This window comes from Plecotus auritus, assembly GCF_963455305.1.
Source record: "Plecotus auritus genome assembly, chromosome: 11".
Lineage (NCBI taxonomy): Eukaryota > Metazoa > Chordata > Mammalia > Chiroptera > Vespertilionidae > Plecotus > Plecotus auritus.
This window is the reverse complement of record NC_137777.1, coordinates 38,166,888-38,191,652: the sequence shown is the minus strand read 5'-3', so window position 1 is coordinate 38,191,652 and position 24,765 is coordinate 38,166,888. Positions and strand designations below refer to the sequence as shown.

Below are 24,765 nucleotides of genomic sequence, written 5' to 3'. Positions count from 1 at the left end.
AAATCAATAACTGAAGAAATTAATTCAGGTATGTAAAAGGCCTGTAATAATATACTATATAGTCTCATTTCTTACCTATGACAAAGAAAATGAACACTGAGAGCATTTATTACCTTGCTGATTTACAATGTGCAGATTGAAATTAAAGTGATTTACAAATACAAAAGCACATTAGGAAAAATATCCTCTTATTTTACTACATAATAGTTATTTACCACCATCTCATTTTACACAAATGCATTTTAAATTCAAATCCTCTCTTTTAAATGCAAACCTTTCATTACCGTCTCTTATTCTCCTTTTGTTCAGCCATTTGTTCCAACAGTTCTAGTCTATATTTTTCTTTTCTTTTCTGAATAAGTTCTCGATCTTCACCTCCTAGAAAGTGATAAGAAAAAAATGCAATCTTAACTCTTGACCACATATGCAACTAGAAATCTGAATTTTTAAAAACCTCCATTTTTAATTACTAGACCCAGGAATAATCACTACATAAGCTGGAATGTAAAATCATATTTATCATACAAAGTTCTCATATAATCAATAATTAATTTCATAATGAATATCTACTATGTATCAGACACATTAACCCTTCCTTATTAGTTAAAAGCCTTCTTAAATAAGAGACTACTCTAATTACCATCATTTTTCCAGTAATTGGGAATAACTCCACTAATGTCTGCCACAAGCCCCTTAAATTTAACAAGTGTGTCCAAACTGAACACCTCAGAATCAACTGCCCCTCTTTGTTTTCTGTCAATGGCATGAAAACCGAACCCCAAAACCACACTGTAACTTTGACTGTTCATCCTTTCTTATCATTCCATATGAGGTCCCATTAATCTTAGATGGGACCTCTCCTTCTTTTCTATTCTCATATGAGGTCCCATTAATCTTAGATGGGGCCTCTCCACATTTCACCTGGATTGCAGCAATAATCTCCTAACCATTCTCCCAAACTCCCCTCTCCCTGCTTCAGTCATCCAGCACACTTATGTAAGATCAATGATCCTATATTATAAAAAAGAAACATGTAAATTGACCGTACCTCCGCTACACTCACTGGCCAATCAGGAGTATGCAAATTAACCCGACAAAGATGTCAGGTTAATTTGCATACACAGGCACCAGGCGGAGAGCAGAGCGGGAGAGCCAGCAGAGAATGGAGCGGCTTGGGGAACTTGGCTTGCCAATCCGCCAGACGGAGAACAGAGAGGGAGAGTTGGCGGCTTGGAGAACTTGGCAGAGCAGGAGGCCGTGGGACAGAGACAGAGCAGGAAGGGAAAACCAAGAGCACAGGGAGCACCAGGAATTCTGGGAATAGTAGTTCTGGTGGCAGCCCCAGGACCGAAAGGGGAAGCCCAGAGCACAGGGAGCACCAGGAATGCTGAGAATCATAGTTCTGGTGGCAGACGGATCTCCTAGACCAGGGGTGGGCAAACTTTTTGACTCAAGGGCCACAATGGGTTCTTAAACTGGACCGGAGGGCCGGAACAAAAGCATGGATGGAGTGTTTGTGTGAACTAATATAAATTCAAAGTAAAGGAGCGGAGGGGAGAGCAAGAGAACCGGATAGAACAGCCGGATCCGGCCCGTGGGCCGTAGTTTGCCCACGGCTGTCCTAGACACTAGAGCCAACTGAGCCTGGAGCAAGGTACTGTTGCAGTGGGGGATGGAGGGAAAGCAAAGGTGAGAGACATAACTAAAATTAGAGTGTCTAGGAAAAATTGAAGGGAAGGTACCCTAAAACTTCCAGGAAATCTCCACCAATGAAGCAAAGAAAAAAAAAATGCCTCTATTATTCTGTGAGCAACAAACCAAACTGGGTTGGGGTCTCAGACAATTTGCTCATATGATTGCACAGACAGACAGAAACTCCTGGATTAGAGAGAGCTCCCCTGAGGGTTCCCAGATTGGAGAGGGTGCAGGCCGGGCTGAAGGACCCACCCCCCGTGCACGAATCTTCGTGCACTGGGCCCCTAGTCTATAATAAAACACTAATCACACTGGCGCCCTGCTAAAAAAAAATCAATGGTTACCTTTTTTTTTTTTTTTAAATATATTTTATTGATATTTTACAGAGAGGAAGGGAGAGGGATAGAGAGCTAGAAACATCGATCAGCTGCCTCCTGCACACCTCCCACTGGGGATGTGCCCGCAACCAAGGTATGTGCCCTTGACCGGAATCGAATCCGGAACCCTTCAGTCCGCAGGCCGACGCTCTATCCACTGAGCCAAACCGGTTTCGGCGGTTACCTCGATTCTACAGAAAAACTGTAAGCCTCACCCTGCTATCACTTATGCAAAAATCCAGTTATGGAAACATTTTGGATCCACCAAAAATTATTATTATTGCATATGTTAATGACACAAAAATCACCTCTTAATCAAGATATGCATGATCAGAGCACAACAAAAATCACAGGACATCAAAAACACAACTGAACCAGAAAGTCCTCTACTACTTTTTAATTATTAGCCTTCCAATTAATAATTAAGTGGACATACAGCATCTGAGCTATCCATTAAGCACAGATGTCAGCAATAGTGGAACTCCCACAGGGGAAACATAGATTATGTTAACGTTAATAATAATGCTTTATAATCAAATTAGAGGCCTGGTGCATGAAATCATGCACGGGAGAAAGGGGAGGAGGGTCCCCTCAGCCCAGCCTGCACCCTCTCCAATCCGGGACCTCTCGGAGAATGTCTGACTGCCAGTTTAGGACCAATCCCTGGGAGTCGTACATCCCTCAATCAATCCTGAACTGCTGGCGCCTAACTGCTCACCTGCCTGCCTGCCTGATCACTCCTAACTATCCCCCCTGTCAGCCTGATCACCCCTAACTGCCTCTGCCTGCCGACCTGATGGCCCCTCACTACCCCCCTGCCCTCCTGGTCGCCCCTAACTGCCCCCCTGGCATCCTGATCACCCCTAACAGCCTCTGCCTGCCGGCCTGATCGCCCTCAACTGCTCCACCTGCAGGCCTTGTCACCCCACACAGCCTGCTGTTCAGTTGTTTGGTCGCCCCTCACTGCCCCCCCTGCCGGTCTGGTTGCCCCACATAGCGTGCTGCTCAGTCGTTTGGTGGCCCCTCACTAGCCCCCCTGCCGGCCTGGTCGCCCCACACAGCCTACTGCTCAGTCATTTGGTCGCCCCTCACTAACCCCCCCGCCAGCTTGGTCGCCCCACGCAGCCTGTTCGGTTGTCCGTTCGTTGCTTAGGCTTTTATATAGACAGATATCCATTCTGCTTCTGATCATGATGACAAGCACAGAACTTAACCTCCTACCATAAAACTAGGCAAAATATATGACACTGGACATCATGCAGCACTGGACTATAATACCTGAGGGGAGAAAAATAAATGAGGTGAGCCCTTTAAGCACCCCTGTTTCTGCCTAAATGCAAGTTCCAGGCTGCAGGTAAGGGAGACAGAACACAAAGCAAGCTGGAAACTGAACTGGATTAAGCAGATAAAGATCAAAATTCAGGAAAGCTATCATGGCTGGAAGTTTAGGGCAAATATCCAAAAAGAAGCATAAAAAGAGCTTCAGAAAGCCATGGAGGGATTCCTTCCAACTTTCTGTGCACTTAGCTCTGTGTGCACAGAGTGAAATTCCATTAGGCTGGGCAAAGAAACTATGGAGGACACATTAACTGAACAATTATCAGACCTCGATGAAAAGAGAAATTCAAGCTCTAGCCAGCTAGGATGGAGTCATGGGGATCCCCTACATCTTCAGGGAAAAACCCAGAAAGGTCATCCTGTAGTAGTAGGGCTGAACTACCCCTGGAAGGAAGGCTACCCTAAATGCCCCTAGCTAAGCTTAAAATAAGGCCTCACCGTAGCCCAGTGGTCAGCAATCTCATTAGTCAACAGAGCCAAATATCAACAGTACAACGATTGAAATTTCTTCTGAGAGCCAAATTTTTGAAACTTAAACTTCTTCTAATGCCACTTCTTCAAAATAGACTCACCCAGGCTGTGGTATTTTGTGGAAAAGCCACACTCAAGGGGCCAAAGAGCCGCATGTAGCTCGTGAGCCGCAGTTTGCCAGCCACAGCCCTAGCCGGTTTTGCTCAGTGGATAGAGCGTTGGCCTGCAGACCAAAGGGTCCCGAGTTCAATTCCGGTCAAGGGCATGTACCTCGGTTGCAGGCTCCTCCCTGTCCCCACCCTGGGCCCCGGTCAGGGCTCATGAAGGAGGCAACCAATCGATGTGTTTCACATAGATATTTCTCTCTCTTTCCCTCTCTCTTCCACTCTCTCTAAAAATCAACTGAAAAATATCCTTGGGTGAGGATTAAAAAAATAAAATAAAAATAAGGCCTCAAAAAAGATGGTCCTTAAGAAACAGAAAAACGTGACTATGGTAGGCAAAATTCTAAGACAGATCCTATGTTCCCTGCCTTCAGGTGATGACTCCCTATATCAGGGGTGGGCACACTTTTTGACTCGAGGGCCACAATGGGTTCTTAAACTGGACCGGAGGGCCGGAACAAAAGCATGGATGGAGTGTTTGTGTGAACTAATATAAATTCAAAGTAAAGGAACGGAGGGGAGAGCAAGAGAACCCTCCACTCTTTCGGCTCCGCGGGCCAGATAGAACAGCCGAACGGGCCAGATACGGCCCGCGGGCCGTAGTATGCCCATGGCTGCCCTATATAAACCACTCCCCTTAAGTGGGGACATGACTTCCTTTTAGCCAATAATATGTAGCAAAGGTGAAAGGAACTGGCAGATGTAATTAAGGTAGCAAATCAATTCTGAATTTATCAAAAGGGAGCTTTATCTTGGGTGGGCAGGAGCTAATCAGATAAAAGTCCTCCCTGAGTTTAGAAAGCTCCTTGCTTGCATGATAAAATGAGCAGCCAAGGTGAGGAAGGAAGCCCATGTTGCAAGAAACAGTGGTCAAGCCTCTAGGAACTGTGGGCGATCTCCAGCTGACATCCAGTAGGTAGCCAGGCTCCCTCTGATATAGCCACAAAGAAATTAACTCTACCAACATTCCAAATGGGCTTGGAACCTGGCTGAAACCTGGATTTTAGCCTTGTAAAACCTGAGCAGAGTACCCAACTAAATTCCTAACACACAGAAACTGGGAGATAATGTGGCATGTTTTAAGCCACTAAATTTATGCTAATCAGTGATGAAGAAATTGAAAATTAATACTGAACCATAACCATTAGAATAGTTAGTCAATAGAAGAAAGCACAGAAGAGAAGATGGCTGCTGATGGGAAGGCAGACTGCAAGATACTGTGTGAGTGAGAAAACAAAGAGAGAGTGTGTAGTCGCACGGGGAGTGTTTGTTGGTGAGTTGAGGAACACCTATACTCCAAGAGACTGTGGGGGACTATCAAACAGGCCTCCCCTGACCGAGCAGCCCCCACTGCTGCTGGGTTCCCTCCCAGAGCAACCAGCTCGGACCCGGAGATCACGCCATCTTGAAGGAAAAGTGGATGTTATCAGGAGCCTGAAAAGCCCGGGAAATCTACAGGTACAGCACCCACCGAACAGCTGCGAATCCGAGAACATGGGTCCCCAATTGGCGCAAGCACAGGGATTCAGAGGAGCTCTACACTCCAGAACGGAAAGGTCAGCTTTCGCCTGGGAGAAGGAGAGAGAGAACTACATAACCAGATATGTGAAGAAGAGAGAGAACATGGGAGACAAAGAACAGCCCGCATATGAAAGAAAAGCAGGCATCACCAGAAAAGGAAGTAAACGAAATGGAGGCAAGGAACCTGTCAGAAAAAGAACTTAGAGAAATGGTCATAAGGTGGATGAAAAAAATGGAAGAGAAATTTGACAATATGTATAAGAACCAAGAGGAAATGAAGAATCAAGAAGAAATGAAAAATGACATCACTGCTCTAAAGAACTCAACAGAAAGCATCAAGAGTAGACTAGAAGAAGCAAAGGACCACAACAGCGAGCTAGAAGACAAGGTAGGAAAAAATAACCAAGTAGAGCAGCTTCTAGAAAAAAAAATTAAAAAGCAGGAGGAGAGCCTAAGGGAACTTTGAGACAACACGAAACTAAACAACATCCTCATAACAGGGGTTCCAGAAGGAGAGGAAACTGAGCAAGGAATAGAAAATCTGTTTGAAGAAATAATGACAGAGAACTTCCCTGATTAGGGAAGAAAAAGCCCACACAAATCCAAGAAGCTCACAGAGTCCCAAGCAAAATGAACCCCAAAAGTCCAACGCCAAGGCTCATTATAATTAAATTGGCAAACACCAACGACAAAGTAAGAATCCTAAAAGCGGCCAGAGACAGAAAGTTACATACAAAGGAACAACGATCAGACTAGCGACTGATTTCTCAACAAAAACATATCAGGCCAGAAGGGAATGGAATGAAATATACAAAGTCATGCAAAAGAAGGGTCTGAATCCAAGAATACTGTACCCAGCAAGGCTATCAATCAAAACTGAAGGTGAAATCAGGAGTTTCACAGACAAGAAAGGACTAAGGGAGTTTATTACCACCAAACCAGCAATGCAAGAAATGCTAAAGGGTCTGCTGTAAAAAAAAAAAGAAATAGGAAGCGAAGAAGAAACACAGGGGTAAAGAACAAAAATGGCGACGACAAACAAGTACCTATCAACAATAACTTTAAATGTAAATGGATTAAATGCCCCAATCAAAAGACATAGGGTAATGGACTGGATAAGAAAACATGACCCATATATCTGCTGTCTACAAGAAACCCACCTCAGAAAAAAAAGATGCACACAGACTGAGGGTGAAGGGATGGAAAAAGGTTTTTCAGGTGAATGGAAATGAAAAAAAAAGCTGGGGTAGCAACACTTATCACTGACAAATTAGATCTCAAAGTGAAGGACATAAAAAGAGATAAGGAAGGCCACTTCATAATACTAAAGGGAGCAATCCAACAAGAAGAAATAACTCTGGTAAACATATAGGCACCCAATACAGGAGCACACAAATACATAAAAAAAAACTCCTGGAGGATATCAAGGGAGAGATTGACAGCAATACAATCATAGCAGGAGACATTAATACCCCACTATCACCATTGGACAAATCCTCTAAACAAAAAATCAGCAAAAAAAAAAATCAATCCTATATGACTCACTAGACCAGATGGAATTAATTGACATCTTCAGAACATTTCACCCCAAAGCCACAGAATATACATTCTTCTCAAGTGCACATGGGTCATTTTCAAGGATAGACCATATATTGGGTCACAGGCAAAGTCTCTTCAAATTCAAGAAGATAAAAATCATATCAAGCATCTTCTCAGATCACAGTGGCATAAAACTGGAAATCAACTACAATAAAAACAATCCAAAAAAATCAAACACATGGAGACTAAATAGCATGCTATTAAACAATGACTAGGTTACCAGACAGATCAAAGAAGAAATAAAAAACATCCTGGCAATAAACGACAATGAAAACACAACGAGCCAAAATCTGTGGGACACAGTGAAAGCAGACTTGAGAGGGAATTTCATAGCTCTACAAGCCTACTGCAAAAAACAAGAAACAATGGTAATAAATCACCTAACCCTACAACTCAAAGAGTTAGAAAGAGAGCAACAAGAAAAGCCCAGTGTAAGCAGAAGGAAGGAAATAATAAAGATCAGGGCGGAGATAAACGACCTAGAGACCAAAGAAACAATACAAAAGATCAACAAAACCAAAAGCTGGTTCTTTGAAAGGATAAACAAGATTAATGAACCTCTAGCCAGGCTCACCAAGAAACAAAAAGAGAGGACCCATATAAACAAAATCAGAAATGAAAGAGGAGAAATAACAACAGACCCCACCCAAATACAAAGGATTGTTAAAAAATACTATGAACAACTCTATTCCAACAAACTGGACAACTTGGAGGAAATGGATATATTCCTAGAAAAATACAATCTTCCAAAACTCAGTCAGGAAGAATCTAAACAGCTCAATATGCCAGTAACTATGGAAGAAATTGAAGGAGTCATCATAAAGCTTCCAGCAAACAAAAGCCTGGGTCCAGACAGCTTCACAGGGGAGTTTTACCAAACATTCAAGGAAGAACTAAAACCTATCCTCCTCAGACTATTCCAAAAAATTCAAGAGGAAGGAATGCTTCCAAGCTCCTTCTATGAAGCCAGCATCACCCTAATACCAAAACCAGATAAAGACAACACAATGAAAGAGAATTACAGGCCAATATCCCTCATGAACACAGATGCCAAAATCCTCAACAAAATTCTATCAAATCGAATCCAGCAGTACATCAGAAAGATCATACACCATGACCAAGTAGGATTTATCTCAGGGATGCAAGGATGGTACAATATCCACAAATCAATAAACGTGATACATCACATAAACAAATTGAGAGATAAAAATCACATAGTCGTATCAATTGATGCAGAAAACGCATTTGACAAAATCCAACACCCTTTCTTGATAAAAACTCTCAACAAGGTGGGAATAGAAGGGTCATACCTCAACATAATAAAAGCCATATATGATAAACCCACAGCCAACATCATACTCAATGGGCAAAAACTAAAACCATTTCTCCTAAGAACAGGAACAAGACAGGGATGCCCACTCTCACCACTCCTGTTCAACATAGTACAGGAAGTATTAGCCATTGCAATTAGACAAGAAGAAGAAATAAAAGGCATCCAAATTGGAGAAGAAGAAGTAAAGCTGTCCTTATTTGCAGATGACATGATATTGTACATAAAAAACCCTAAAGACTCCATCAAAAAACTATTAGACTTAATAAATGAATTCAGCAATGTAGCATGATACAAAATTAACGCCAAGAAGTCTATGGCATTTCTATACACCAATAGTGAACTTACAGAAAGAGAGACTAAAAAAGCAATCCCATTTACCATTGCACCAAAAAAATTAAGATACCTAGGAATAAACTTAACTAAGGAGGTAAAAGACCTATACGCAGAAAACTACAAGACACTGAAAAAAGAGATAGAGGAAGACAAACAGATGGAAGAACATACCATGTTCATGGATTAGTAGAATCAACATCATTAAAATGTCCATACTACCCAAAGCAATCTATAGATTCAATGCACTCCCCATTAAAATACCAAAGGCATAGCCAAAACCGGTTTGGCTCAGTGGATAGAGCGTCAGCCTGCGGACTGAAAGGTCCCAGGTTCGATTCTGGTCAGGGGCATGTAACTTGGTTGCGGGCACATCCCCAGTAGGAGGTGTGCAAGAGGCAGCTGATCGATGTTTCTCTCTCATCGATGTTTCTGACTATCTATCCCTCTTTCTTCCTCTCTGTAAAAAATCAATAAAATATATTTAAAAAAAAAAAAATACCAAAGGCATATTTCACAGACCTAGAAAGAACTCTCCAAAAATTCATCTGGAATAAAAAAAGACCCCGAATAGCCACAGCAATCCTGAAAAAGAAGAACAAAGTAGGTGGGATCTCAATACCAGATTTCAAGCTGTATTACAAAGCCACTGTTCTCAAAATAGCCTGGTACTGGCACAAGAACAGACATATAGACCAATGGAATAAAATAGAGAATCCAGATATTGACCCAAACCACTATGCTCAATTAATATTTGACAAAGGCAGCATGAACATACAATGGAGTCAAGACAGTCTCTTCAATAAATGGTGTTGGGAAAATTGGACAGATACATGCAAAAAAATGAAACTAGATCACCAACTTACACCATACACAAAAATAAACTCAAAATGGATACAGGACTTAAACATAAGATGGGAAACCATAAAAATACTAGAGGAATCCATAGGCAGAGAAATCTCAAGACATATGCCGAAGCAATTTCTTCACCGACACCGCTCCTAGGGCAATGGAAACTAAAGAGAAAATAAACAAATGGGACCACATCAAAATAAAAAGCTTTTGCACAGCAAAAGAAACCATCAATAAAACAAGAAAGCCCACTGTACGGGAGAACATTTTCGCAAATGTTATGACTGATAAAGGTTTAATCTCCAACATCTACAGGGAACTTATACAACTTAATAAAAGGAAGATAAATGATCCAATAAAAAAATAGGCAACAAACCTAAATAGAATGTTTTCGAAAGAAGACAGAAGGAAGGCCAAGAGACATATGAAAACATGTTCTAAGTCACTAATTATCTTAGAGATGCAAATCAAAATGACAATGCGGTACCATGTCACACCTGTCAGAATGGCAAGCATCAACAAATCAACAAACGACAAGTGCTGGCAAGGATGCAGAGAAAAAAGAACCCTCGTGCACTGCTGGTGGGAATGCAGACTGATGCAGCCACTGTGGAGAACGGTATGGAGTTTCCTCAAAAAACTAAAAATGGAACTCCCATTTGACCCAGTGATCCCACTTCTAGGAATATATCCCAAGAAACTAGAAACACCAATCAGAAAGGATATATGCACCCCTATGTTCATAGCAGCACAATTCACCATAGCTAAGATTTGGAAACAGCCTAAGTGCCCATCAGCAGATGAGTGGATTAGAAAACCATGGTACATCTACACAATGGAATACTACACTGCTATAAAAAAGAAGGAATTCTTACCATTTGCAGCAGCATGGATGGAACTGGAGAGCATTATGTTAAGTGAAATAAGCCAGGCAATGAAAGAAAAATACCACATGATCTCACTCATTTATGGAAAATAAAGAACATTATAACCTGATGAACAAAAAGATAGATACAGAGGCAGTAAAGCACCGAACAGACTGTCAAATTACAGCGGGAAGGCTGGGGAGTGTAGTGGAGGGGGGGGGAAGAGATCAACCAAAGGACCTGTATGCATGCATATAAGCACAACCAATGGACACAAGACACGGCGGGGCGGGTAGGATGAGGGCATGCGACGGGTAGGGGAGGCTGGGGGAAGGTCAATGGGGGAAAAAAGGAGATATATGTAATACCATATGTAATACTTTAAAACAATAAAAAAAAGAGAAGAAAAAAGCACACAGACAAAGATGATGGAACAATAAATAAGGAAGTTAAAATAGCTCCCATAACTACGCTCAAGTATTTAAGTGAACACAGTAACATTATGAGAAGGAAATGGAAGATATTATAAAAAAAACTAAATGAAGAGTTCTGCTTCTGTTTAGAAAGTAAAAGGCCACAACATTGCTCAGTCCCCACAATATAAAAAACTCAATCATCTATAAACTCAGAACTTTAAAAAAAAAAAGCCCATCAGAGAGCTGTTGTTACAACCAACCAGTTAAACTGAATTTCAAAGGGTATAAAAACCAGTCCAGACATGGGACAATCCAAGAGTTTTACCTTTCCCAGAATATGTAGAAATAGGAGGCAGCCTTACAAACCGGTAAGAAAAAAATAGCTGAATTCTTAAAGGCTCTGTGTGGGCTGCAAGACGATGTAGATTCCTGGAAGCCTACTCAGAAGAGGACTCTGCACCCAGTACCCCTCTCCTGCAGAATGATCACAAGAGAGACTGGACATGGGGCAACACAGGAGACCTGAAGAAAACCCTTCCAAATAAAAAAATAATAAAAAACACAAACCAACCACTGCATTTTCCAGACTCTTCGTAATCTACTGGTTGAAGGGCAGAAAACCTGCTCAGACCCAGCATTCTGCACATACAAAACAAAGACCTGTTGCTGTGAGGGAAAGGGCAGAAAATTCTAATGCAAGACCCTCCAAGACATCAAAGAGAGTTTGGCTGGCTACCACTGTGGGGAGGGGCAAACAACTCCTTTCTGAGAATCATACGCAGAGGGCCAGCCTTCCACCACGAACAAGGCACAAGAATCTAAGCTGAGAAAGGAGAGAGAAGTACAGAGAGAGACAGCGTCTCTGTCAGGGGCATTAAGGCCTAGCTGAAAACTGATGAAGGTGACGGAACACAGAAAATCCCTCCAGCACGCCAGGATGCACACTAAAAGTAAGGCAGTCAGGTAAGAATTTAAGGATGTGTAAGACATGAACATTACTATAAACCACTACTCTCAACAAACACACATTGCACATTCTTTCAAGTGCACACTAAACATGCACCACGGTCGACTATATCCTGAGCCATTAAAAAATTGTATTAATATACAATTTGTATAATTTCAAATTTTAATTATACAAATTATTTTCTCAGACTACAGGGGAATAAAACAAGCGGTCAATAACAAAAAGACAGCAGGAAAAACCTCAAATATTTGCAAATGTAAAAACATACTTCTAAATAACCCATGATTCAGTGTAAACCCCCCAATATATTATTTTTGCTCTAAGCAGTCAATTGCCTTATTTTTAAAATAAAACAAAGGGCTCTAAATGAAGTCACTGGGGCAAAATTACAGGAAGACAAATTTCAATTCAATGGAAATGAGAATATTATAACAATCAGAACCACCTAAAGATGGAATGTGCTGCCTTGGAAGAGAGTAAATTCCCTGTGAGTATATACACATATAAGCTGGAAATATATATATAAAGCCATGAGATAAATCATTGGATTAAATGACTTGAATGGTTTGTTGCAAACATTAGAGTCTATTACCTCACTGAATATTAATCCATGATTCTTGGATTGCATTAATGATAAGCTCATGCCATTCATCTTTAAAATTTCCAAATAATGATTCCATTATGTTGGTAAGCCGTCAAAGAAAGTCATTTTTCCAATTTTTATCATGTTTAACAAAATACATCATAAGAATAAAGTATCTTATCTATATAGTAAAACTGGTCAATTTCACTTAAAGACATTACACTATAATAAAATTTCAGGTACTATGCGATTTTTCTCATGTCAAAGGAAGAAAAGTCTGAAATATTATGCAATTACATTAGCTCTAAACCAAGATTTAAATTACTGATGGTTCTCAGGTGAATAAACCTAAACTGTTGATTCTCTTTTTTCATATACTTCACTAAAACCAAATTTCAGGTAATTTTTCTAATAATTTTTAAAAAGAAGAGAGTTCATTTCCAGTTAGTGTGGCTCAGTGGTTTAACATCAACCTATGAACCAGCAAGTCACAGTTCGATTCCCGGTCAGGGTACATGCCTGGGTTGCAGGCTCCATCCCCAGTAGGGTGTGTCCAGGAGGCAGCCAATCAATGATTATTTATCATCATTGATGTTTCTATCTCTCTCTCCTTCGCCCTTCCTCTTTGAAATCAAAAATAAAAAAATTTTAATTTTTAAAAATAAAATAAAAAATAAAGTTACACACAGGAGCCCCGATCAATTTGTTCAGTGATTGGAGCTTTGGCCCACGGCCCAAAGGGTTGCAGGGTCGATTTTCAGTCAAAGCACATACCTGGGTTGCAGTTTCAATCCCTGGCCCTGGTTAGGCTCAATCACAACCAAATGATGTGTCTCTAACATCAATGTCTGTCTCTGTCTCTGTCTCTTTCTCTCTCTCTCTCTCTCTCTCTCTCTCTCTCTCTCTCTCCCCCCCCCCTCTCTCTCTCCCCCCTCCCTCCCTATCTTCCTCCCTTTCTCACTCCCTTCCTCACTCCCTCACTCACTCACTCACTCCCTCCTTCCTTTCCTCTCTTCCACTTGTTGTAAAATCAATGGAAAAAATATCCTTGGGTGAGGATTAAAAAACAAAAAAATAAAGATGCACACAGGAAATAAGGCTCTCTTTATCATGACAAGTAAACATAGCAAATCAACATGCTTATGTTAAACTATGTCCTTCATGTCTGTAAAAAGAAAGTGTGGATTATGATCATGATTGGAACAAAGCACCTTCTCAGAAATTACATGGAAAGAACATGGGAAAGTGTGTCTATCAAAAAAATAAAAAGACCTTTGAGAGAAACTAAGATGGCGGCATAGGTAAACACCTATACTGCTGCCTTGCACAACAATTTCATAACTACAACTAAAAGACAAAATGGACATAATCCAGAACCACAGGAAGGCTGGCTGAGTGGAAATTCTACAACTAGAAGGAAAGAGAAAAGCACACTGAGACTCAGAGGAGCTGCAGGAGGCAGAGGTACTGAGACGCACGCACGAAGAGGACTGGTAACTGAGTGCACGGCTGGCTTTCTTAAGCGGGAGGGAGACAAAAGCTCCCAACTACACTGAACTCCAGTTCTGGGTGAGACTCTGGGGACCCAGACTCATTCGGGGAGAAACTGGATAGTCTGGCAGCGGGCGGAACTCAAGGGCGGCTTTCTCTCAGAGGTGCTTGCAGCGATTACCACAGGACACTGAGAACCAGGGGCCTCTTAGGGCAGGGCTGAAGGGAAACCAATGCTGTCTGCTCTGCCCTGAGACTCCGCCCCCTTCAAGCTGTGCACAGAGGCTTTTGCAAGTCTTGTCTCATAAGGGTGTCTCCAGCACAGAAGTTCTCCCTGCACAGACACAGCTGATCCTCAGAGCCAATTGGCCTGGAGGTCAATTCCTCCCAGTGACACCAACAACAATCAAGGCTTAACTACAAAAAGACTGTGCACACAGCCCACAAAGGGGTGCACCAAGAGTGTCCACCTCAGGTAACTGGGGAGGCTGAGCCACTGGGCCCTATAGGACACCTAGCACACAAAGCCACTCTATCAACTCAGGGAAGCAGCCAAAAAGTGGAGACAAAGAAACAGGTCACAAATGAAAGAAATGGAGGAAAACAAACAACTGGATATAGAGTTCAAAACCACGGCTATAAAGTTTTTCAAGAATTTTCTAGAAAAGGCCAATAAATTTAGCAAGACCCTTGAGGATATGAAAAAGGACTAACTTGAAATTAAGCATACACTGACTGAAATAAAAAATATTATACAGAGATATAACAGCAAACTAGAGGATCACAAGAATCAAGTCAAAGAGTTGAAATACAAAGAAGCAAAAAACACCCAACTGGAAAAGCAAAAAGAAAAAAGAATCCAAAAATATGATAATCGTGTAAGGAGCCTCTGGGACAACCTCAAGCGTACAAACATCAGAATTATGGGGGTGCCAGAAGAAGAGAGAGAGCAAAATACTGAAAACCTATTTGAAGAAATAATGACCGAAAACTTCCCCCACCTGGTGAAAGAAATAGACTTACAAGTCCAGGAAGCACACAGAACCCCAAACAAAAGGAATCCAAAGAGGACCACACCAAGACACATCATAATTAAAATGCCAAGAGCAAAAGACAAAGAGAGAATATTAAAAGCAGCAAGAGAAAAACAGTTAGTTACCTTCAAGGGAGAACCAAGACGACTATCAGCTTATTTCTCAACAGAAACTATGCAGGCCGGACAGGAGTGGCAAGAAATATTCAAAGTGATGAATAGCAAGAACCTACAACCAAGATTACTCTACCCAGCAAAGCTATCATTCAGAATTGAAGGGCAGATAAAGAGCTTCACAGATAAGAAAAAGCTAAAGGAGTTCATCACCACCAAACCAGTATTATATGAAATGCTGAAAGGTATTCTTTAAGAAGAGGAAGAAGAAGAAAAAGGTAAAGATAAAAATTATGAACAACAAATACATATCTATCAACAAGTGAATCTAAAAATCAAGTGAATAAAAAAATCTGATGAACAGAATAAACTGGTGAATAGAATAGAATCAGGGGCATAGAAAGGGAGTGGACTGACAATTCTCGGGGGAAAGGGGTGTGGGGGGTGCGTGAAGAGACTGGACAAAAGTCGTACACCTATGGATGAGGACGGGGGGTGGGGTGTAAGGGCAGAGGGTGGGGTGGGAACCGGGTGGAGGGGAGCTATGGGGAAAAAAAGAGGAACACCTGTAATAATCTGAACAATAAAGATTAAATTTAAAAAAGACATTTTATGAAACACTCTACAAATCTAATCAACTGAAGTTTGCACATACCAAAGAGCATCCCCGCAAAAGGACTACAGATTTCTCGGGTAGATTTGGATGCTTCATTGTCTCGAGCACTAAAACAAAAACAAAAAGAATGAAAACCTAAGTAATTTTCAGAAAACAAAATTAGAGTAAAAAGTAGTTATGTGTTATTGGCCTTTAAAATACTAGATGCTATGATAGTTACATATTTTTTAAGTTAGAGTAAAATCATGGCATTTCTATCTTTATATAGTGGGACCCCAATGTATTCGGGCTCCTTTTTCTTCAGCCTTCTTCACTGGCTCTATAGATTCCTAATAAAAACTATTTTTTAAAATAAGAAGTTATCCCAGTGAAGAAAATATAAGTAAACATCTTTTTTTAAAAGGAAAATGGTGATACCTATATACATACTTAGAAATGATCATCCCTAAAAGACTCCTTCCTAGAAAGTTAAGTCCCTCGCAGAACCTTCATTAACTAGACCCAAACAACAAAATCTCTTCTCTTAAGCACTTTTTAAAATACTAGAGGCCCTGTGCACGAAATTCATGCACTGGAGTCGGGGGGTTCCCTCAGCCTGGCTTGCGCCCTCTTGCAGTCTGGGACCCCTCGGGCCTAAGCCAGCAGGTGGACATCCCTCTCACAGTCCTGAACTCCTCCCTCCTTACCGCCCGCCCGCTCACTGCTCCTTAGCACTGCCGCGGAGGCGGGGAAGGCTCCTGACACCACTGCTGCACTCACCAGCCATCAGCCCAGCTTCTGGCTGAGCAGTGCTCCCCCTGTGGGAGCACACTGACCACCAAGGGGCAGCTCCTGCATTGAGCGTCTGCCACCTGGTGGTCAGTGTGCATCATAGTGACCGATCATTCTGGTTGTTCCGCCATAATGGTTGCTTAGGCTTTTATTATATAGATATATTTTTTTATTAATTTCAGAGAGGAAAGGAGAGATAGAAACATCAATGATGAGAAAATATCATTGATTGGCTGCCTCCTGCATGCCCCCTATAGGGAATTGAGGGAACTGTGACTTCCTGGTTCATACTAGTAGATCAACACTCAGCCACTGAGCCTCACCGGCTGGACTATCTCAAGCACTTTTATGAATTACTTGGTTTGAAAGAAAATAGACACTGTTCCTGATACATGACAATATTATCTTCATTATACACTAAAGATTCAGAAGCACTTATCCTTATTTATGATACAAGAAAGCCAACAAAATGATAAACTATAAATAGAAAGAGAACATGAATATAAAATGCATATCATTTCCTTTCTTTTCAAACATGACAGAATTATATATGAACACCCATTTTACAATATAAGCATAAAATTATCTACTCAATAAGCTGAAAACAAAAAACAAAGTTTTGAAAGGAAAACTCCTTGCAAAATATTTTCAATTAAGTTACACCACCCACTTAACTCCAAGATTATTTTAAAATGATTTTTAGTCCTTTGTATTGTATGTTTATTTCTCCTTTCACTGTTTAAAATAGATACACTTTAAAATGACAGGGACTTATTAAGATCATCTTGGCATACTTTATCATCAAAACTTGCCCTTCAAAAGAATGCTGTAAAGTACTGAAATTTTTCATTTAACACAACTCTCCTCTTCCAAACCTTTTCTTCCAATTCCTTCCTAATAAGGAAGGCTGTTATCTTTCCACTTTTCAATAAGCCGGTTTTAGCAGGTGCTGTTTCACAGTGTCTGCAATGACTGAAGGGCAGAATTTACATTACATACTATACCTTTTACTTCCAGCAGATGAAATTCGTATGTTTGACTGTCCTGTGACATCACCACCATACTCCACAGGAGGCACATTCCCTCGTCTGTTCCCGTGTATCCTTAAAAACACATTAGCTTATAGAGCTTGTTCCACATACAGTGGACCTATGCCTTTGGTATTTGTGCATTTGATGTTGGAAATATTAAAGGGAACAAAGTGTTATAGTGAAATTTTACTGTAAACATGTTTTAAAATTAATGTGAATAGATTTGATTCAAGTATGATCAGCTGGTTAGTAAGAGACACTAAGAATTTGGATTTCGTCATCTTTAAAACAAAAGAAGGTCATTATAAATTATTTCATTATAACATCTAGAAATTTTTAACTTGAAAACTATGCACATACTATACTTTTTCTCACTCCTTTACTCAAATACCATTTATTAAGCATCTACTAAATGCCAAGTTCAATTCTAGGCAAAGGATATATGGACATGGTCCTTGCCCTCAGGAAGATCATAGTCAAATTTCAAAATGAGATCATTTTCTTAATCAAAATTCATAGATTCTGGGAATTATTTCGCTGCATAGACAAACCTTTATAACTTAAAAACATAGCCATCGATTTACCATTTAATTAAATCAAATGTAACAAGCCACAACATTTGTTAACAGTGTAAATCACATGAAAGAATAAAGATTAGCAATAGGTGCATAGAAAACATCATACACAGACTGATGCATGGCTAGAAAATGATTAGTTTGCTTTACTTACTAGATCATAACAACAAGAAAAGATTAAGAAATAATTTTTAATGTTTTTCAATTTATGTATTTTTCCATTTGGCAAACATTGATTTCTTTAGCTTAATTTCTCATACCATAAAAACATGATTATTTGTATCAACATTTATAGGCATCCATGAAAATCACCATTTCCTAAGTCACAGTTCTTTACATGGTAGTTAAACTACATTGTCTCTCAAGAGGACTACTAGAAAAAAAATATGGCTATTAAAGTACTGTTCAATATTTTAGGTGAATTTCATTATCATATTAAGAAAAACGGCAATTTTCTAAAGAAAAGGAACTTCTCATTCTCCACAGAGCCAGCATATAAAATTCATTTGTTTCCATCACACAAGCCATTGTCAATATCATCTGTGGGGAAAAGACTACAGAATGATAACCTTACTAATGTATGACCTGGCATGACATAAATGTCTCCCATTTTTTATCCATACCTAAAACAACAGAACCCTCCACAGGCCCTTTCAAAAAAGAATTTCAAATTTATTTCAATTCATCAAAACACGGCTGGTCTTCTATCTAAAGTCTAGGTGTTTGAATCTTTTAAAATGACACATAAGTTTAGTGTTATTCTGTACTTCTACTGCTTAAAGAACAGGTAAGTATAAACTCAAATTCAAATTTGCAATTAAAACAACGCTAAGCAAACAGATTTAGTTATACTGGATCTGTATAATACACATGAGCAGAAAAGGGGTTAACAGAGCAGGCCTGAGACTGCCTATCCTTAGAAAGGTCTAGTACAGTCGGCAAACCGCAGTTCGCAAGCCACATGCGACTCTTTGGCCCCTTGAGTGTGGCTCTTCCACAAAATAACACGGCCTGGGTGAGTCTATTTTGAAGAAGTGGCGTTAGAAGAAGTTTAAGTTTAAAAAATTTGGCTCTCAAAAGAAATTTCAATCGTTGTACTGTTGATATTTGGCTCTGTTGACTAATGAGTTTGCCGACCACTGGACTAGTAGCAAGGCTGGCCCTTGGCCGGCACCTGGAACATAGGGTTAGGGAGGCGTCCCACCATTCCTAGAACTGAAAAGAATGGCTCACTGTGCCTAAACCACGGATGGGGAACCTTTTCTCTGCCAAGGGCCATTTGGATATTTGTAATATCATTCAAGGGCCAAACAAAATTATCAACTTAAAAATTAGCCTGCTACATTTGGTCAAACATTTAATTAATTCACCCTAATACCTTGGCAGGGCCAGACCAACTGATTTATTGGGCCTTATATGGCCCATGGGCCACAAGTCCCCCACTCCTGGCCTAAACTGTTTGTACAAACAATATAGTTTATGTTAACATCTGTTTTCCTCCAGAAAGTCTGGGATTTTGGTACAAATAGGAAAAGGGTGCCTATGTAACCAGCCCCCAATAAAAACAGTGGGACTGAGTCTATAATGAGCTTTCATGGTACTCAACATTTCACCCAGGTTGTCACAATTGGATACTGGAAGAATTAAACATGTCGTGTGCAACACCACTGGGAGAAAACTCTTGGAAGGTTGGCCTGGTTGCCTCTGGACTTTGTCCCATGCACCTTTTTCCTTTCCTGATTTTATTTTATATCCTTTCAACTATAATAAGTCATAGCCAGAAATATAACTGTATACACGAAGTCCTGTGAGTCCTCCTTAGGAACCCCTGAACCTGGGGGTGGTCTTGTGAACCCTCAATACAACAGACAAAAGTAAACTTACTGATGTGGTACAGAGGTGCCTAGACCATGTTTTTAGATATAGAAAAATTCAAAGTTATGAATTTTTAAAAACATCACTAGGATTAAATCAAAATTAACCAGAACTAAAGGCTACTTACACATACAAAAATTCTTTCTAAAATTTATCAAAGAGTTTGTGGTTTCCTGAACTTTCAGCTAAGTTTGAACTTGCATTTCTAGCTTATTTTTATAAACTATACCAAAGTACAATATCTAAAGCACCTACATGAAACATATTTAATAAGTTCTTTGGTATACACAGACATCTTAATAAAGCAAACACTATAAATTACAGAAAGTTAGATGATTTTATTTATGTATAAGGTCAAGATCTCTGCTAAATTCTACAGTAAAATTACAAAGATTTCCTAATGGACAGGGCATAAAAAAGATAGTTGAGCCCTGGCTGGTTTGGCTCAGTGGATAGAGCATTGGCCTGTGGACTGAACAGTCCCAGGTTTGATTCCAGCCAAGGGCACATGCCTGGGTTGTAGGCTCAATTCCCTGGTAGGGGGTGTGCAGGAGGCAGCCAATCAATGATTCTCTCTCATCATTGATGTTTCTATCTCTCTCTCCCCCTCTCCCTTCCTCTCTAAAATCAATAAAATATATATTTTTTTAAAAAGAGATAGTTGAAGGTGGGCTCCTTCACTAAAGAAAAATATTTATTAATGAAATTATAAAAGTCCCCCTGTCTCTGATAATTACAATAAAGTCAAAACTGGAAAAATATTTAAGAATCCAAAAATGAGCAGAGATATGTATTTCACTAAAGAGGACAAAATAAAATTTTAAGGTATCCTATTCAATTGTATGAAATGACTGGCATAAATTATAAGTTATTAATATAAGACATAAAATAAATAAGAAAACTAGAAAGGAACCTAACAAGCTGCAAAGGCAAATTATAGTTTAAAAAGTTAGCCACCTTACTATCTATTAAAACCTATATAATAAAAGGGTAATATGTAAATCGACCAAACAGTGGAACAACCGGTCACTATGATGCCCACTGACCACCAGGGGGCAGACGCTCAATGCAGGAGCTGCCCCCTGGTGGTCAGTGCGCTTCCACAGGGGTAGTGCCACTCAGCCACAAGCCAGGCTGACTAAGGATGTCTGACTGTGGCTTAGGCCCACTAAGCCATCAGTAGGACATCCCCCGAGGGCTCCCAGACTGCTAAAGGGTGCAGGCCGAGCTGAAGGACCCCCTTCCGCCCCCGCAGTGCATGAATGTTGTGCACGGGGCCTCTAGTATCTGTATAACTGTAATGGAATTTCCCTCATTTATTAAAGTTTCTTTTATATTTTTAATAAATTTAACATTTAATCACTCTTAATTATCCCTGTTAGCTCACTTTAACAGCTTTTATGGTGGTCTTAAAATTTATTTTAGAAACTTTTACAGAGGCAAATGAAGTCCTCTCTGCAGAGAAAGAAGTTTGACCACTGCTTTCTCTCCTCAATCCTTTCAACACTGAGGGTGAATGACAGATGGTGATCTCCAGAAGCAATGAACTCAATACCTAAGAACAGCCTGATTCTAGTCAGAGTACCAGAGTTCAGTTTAGGTCCAGTTTGTCCCTGAGAAGCCCTTTCAGTTTAGCTATGGCTTTAAAGCCAGTACCAGACTAAAATGATCCCTGTGACCCAGAACTACCTAACTAGCCTATGATTTTAAATCAATAGGTTCACTTATCACACCTCAATCCATTCGGTTTTGTCAGCAAGGGACAGACCTCACAAAAGAAAAAAGTTTGCTTACTTTGACAAAGAAAATCAGATTTGCGTGAGGGAATAAATGTAAAATAGTTTCACCATCCTACTATCAAAAAAAAAAAAAAGTTAAAAGTTATGTTAAATGGAAAAAGCTTTGTTCTCTATTTCCTTGAATTAGGTTCAAATCTCAGTGCCCAAAGAAACCAGGTATAGGCTAGAGGCCAAGATTACTCTAAAAATTAACACGTTTATCTTATTTTTAAAAATTAGTCTCTTACAAAAGAAAAGCGAATTGTTTGAAACCACAGGTATTTTCAGCTAACTTACATGTAAATGAACAACTCCTAAAGGATAATGAATAACTTAAACTACTACAGAAATAAATTTACAATGTTTTTTTGCTATGGAGAATAACACATTATAGAAATAAAATATTTACCATCTGTTGGTCCTACATTAATACAGTTCATAGGGAAGAACAATCTAATGTCTCCTTACTTAAAGAAATCACATAATTCATAATAATGGTTACATCACTTTGTTTCATATTAAGAATTTCTCTAATGTGAATGAATTCTGCTACTAAGTGTGCACAAAAGTTAAAAAAAAATATGGAGCTATAACTATATTTTTCTCATTGTTTTCAATTGTTTCCCAATTTTTACATTTACTTTAATTCCTTAACAGTTTTTCAAATATCAACCCCAACTTTTAAGTGGGGAAAATAATTAAAATGTTCCTTCCAAAGATAAATGAAAATTAATTACTATAAGAAAAAAAGTAATACCAAATTAAGTAACTCATGTTCTAGCCCTAGCCGGTTTGGCTCAGTGAGTAGAGCATCGGCCTGTGGACTGAAGGGTCCTGGGTTCAATTGCGGCCAAGGGCACATGCCTGGGTTGTGGGCTCGATCCCCAGTGTGGGGAGTGCAGGAGGCAGCCAATCAATGATTCTCTTTCATTATTGATGTTTCTATCTCTCTCTCCCTCTCCCTTCCTCTCTGAAATCAATAAAAATATATTTTAGAAAAAAAAAAGTAACTCATGTTCTAATAAGCCATTCCTCCTCATTTATGTCTTCGTATTAAGTATGCACACTTCTTAGAATGTCCTACACTAAAAACCTATGTGGCTAACACACAGATTCTAATTTCAGATGGAGTATTATCTCAGAATTTTATTAAATGACTTAAGATTACAAACTATCAAATATTAAGAGTTAAACCGAAGTGCAAACTACATTAATCATATAAAAACTAAAAAAAAAAAAAGCCAGCAGCATTTTTAATGCTAAAAATGTCCTTTACTCATTAACTCTGGTTATAGAGTAAAACATAAGATGGCAATATATTAACTTCTATAACTCAAGTTAATAATAAAGACGAGGATGACTATATTTTAAAAGTGCCTATAAATTTCTAAGTATTATAAGACACTACTACATTCAAATTTAGAAAGCTCCAAAAACATAAATTTTAAATTGGTAAATATATGTGAATAAATAATATACACACACAGAATTCAACTGTCAAGCAAAGTTAACCACCTTGTTAACTATTAAAAATACTGCAAGTAATTTGTTTAGAAAAGAAAAATCATTTCTGGGCTCTAGTTTTCTTTCCCATATTTAATGTGGGGAAATAAATCATTAATAAATACATATATGAAAAGTTTATAGGGAAATTGAAAAGAACTAAGACCACCCAGCCAGTGTGGGTCAGTGGTTGAGCGTCGACCCGACCCATGCACCAAGAGGTCGCCAGTTCTATTCCCAGTCAAGGCACATGCCCTGATTGTGGGCTCAATCCCCTGTGGGGGCTGTGTAGGAGGCAGCCAATTGAAGTTGCTCTCTCATCAATGTTTCTATCTCTTTCTCCCTTCCTATCACTCTAAAAATGAATAAAAACATTTTTTAAAAGAAAAGAACTAAGACCAAAAATATAAATTAAAGAATATTAAAAATCTTAACTAGAATTTATCACATGCTGACTTTTGGAAGAAAAAAGAGAAGGGAAACTTAGAATGAAGGAAAATGAATTTTGTATTTCTCACAATCAGTTATAACTTTTTTGTCAAGAACTTCTGGTTAAGTTTATAGCATCCTAGAAGCCTGGTGCATAAATTCATGCATAGGTGGGGTCCCTTGGCCTGGCTGGAGATCAGAGCCAATTGGCCCAATCGTGGGGGGGCTGGCTGGCTGGGGGGAGGGACCGCGGGAAGTTGGCCAGCCAGGGAAAGAGACCGCACAGAGGCTGGCTGGCCGGGGGAAGGGACCGCGGGAGGTTGGCCGGCCATGGGGAGGGACTACAGGAGGTTGGCCGGCCGGGGGGAGGGACCACAGGAGGTTGGCTGGCCAGCCCCCCACACTGGGGCTGATCGGGGGGGGCCAGCTGGTCAGGAGGAGGGACCGTGGGAGGCTGGCCGGTTGCAGGAGGTTGGTTGTGGGAGCGCACTGACCACCAGAGGGCAGCTCCTGAGTTGAGCATCTGCCCCCTAGTGGTCAGTGCACGTCATAGTGACAGCCCACTCATCGTTCGGTTGTCTGGTCACTTAGGCTTTTATATATATAAAGAGTAAATGGTTAGGACAAGAGATCAAATGCAGTTACACATTCCTTTAGTTTCAAAAATTTCACTAACAAAGTCATTTTTCTGTCTACCACTCTGTTAAATAAAACCTACTGAATGATCAATGTGATTTTTTTTTTTTTGCTGGAAATAAGAAATCCACTAATCTGAAATACAGAAATTCAATTTTAACCTCAACTGCCATGCTGACATGTGTGACAAACCTTACACTAGAAATAAATGCATTAACAAACTAAAAGTAACATATAATAATAATCACATTTTGAAGAATTACTTTTAAAAACTTTGAAATGTGTAACAGGAATTATTCTCACTCATTCTCATTTAAACTAATTATAAAATACTACTTGAAAAAGATAATACAGAAAAAGTTCATTTATGGGGTACAGAAGAAAATAAGATAGTGCTCAAA

General features: G+C 39.8%; 1 protein-coding gene across 1 annotated transcript in view; it reads right to left on the bottom strand.

Moving 5' to 3' along the window:
* The window catches only part of CSPP1 (centrosome and spindle pole associated protein 1), a 114,067-nt gene that overhangs the window by 52,062 nt on the left and 37,240 nt on the right, over window positions 1-24,765 (bottom strand). The window contains 3 exon segments of the mRNA XM_080646347.1: window positions 285-378; window positions 15,806-15,873; window positions 17,542-17,640. Of these exon segments, the coding sequence (XP_080502473.1) occupies window positions 285-378; window positions 15,806-15,873; window positions 17,542-17,640 (261 nt within the window).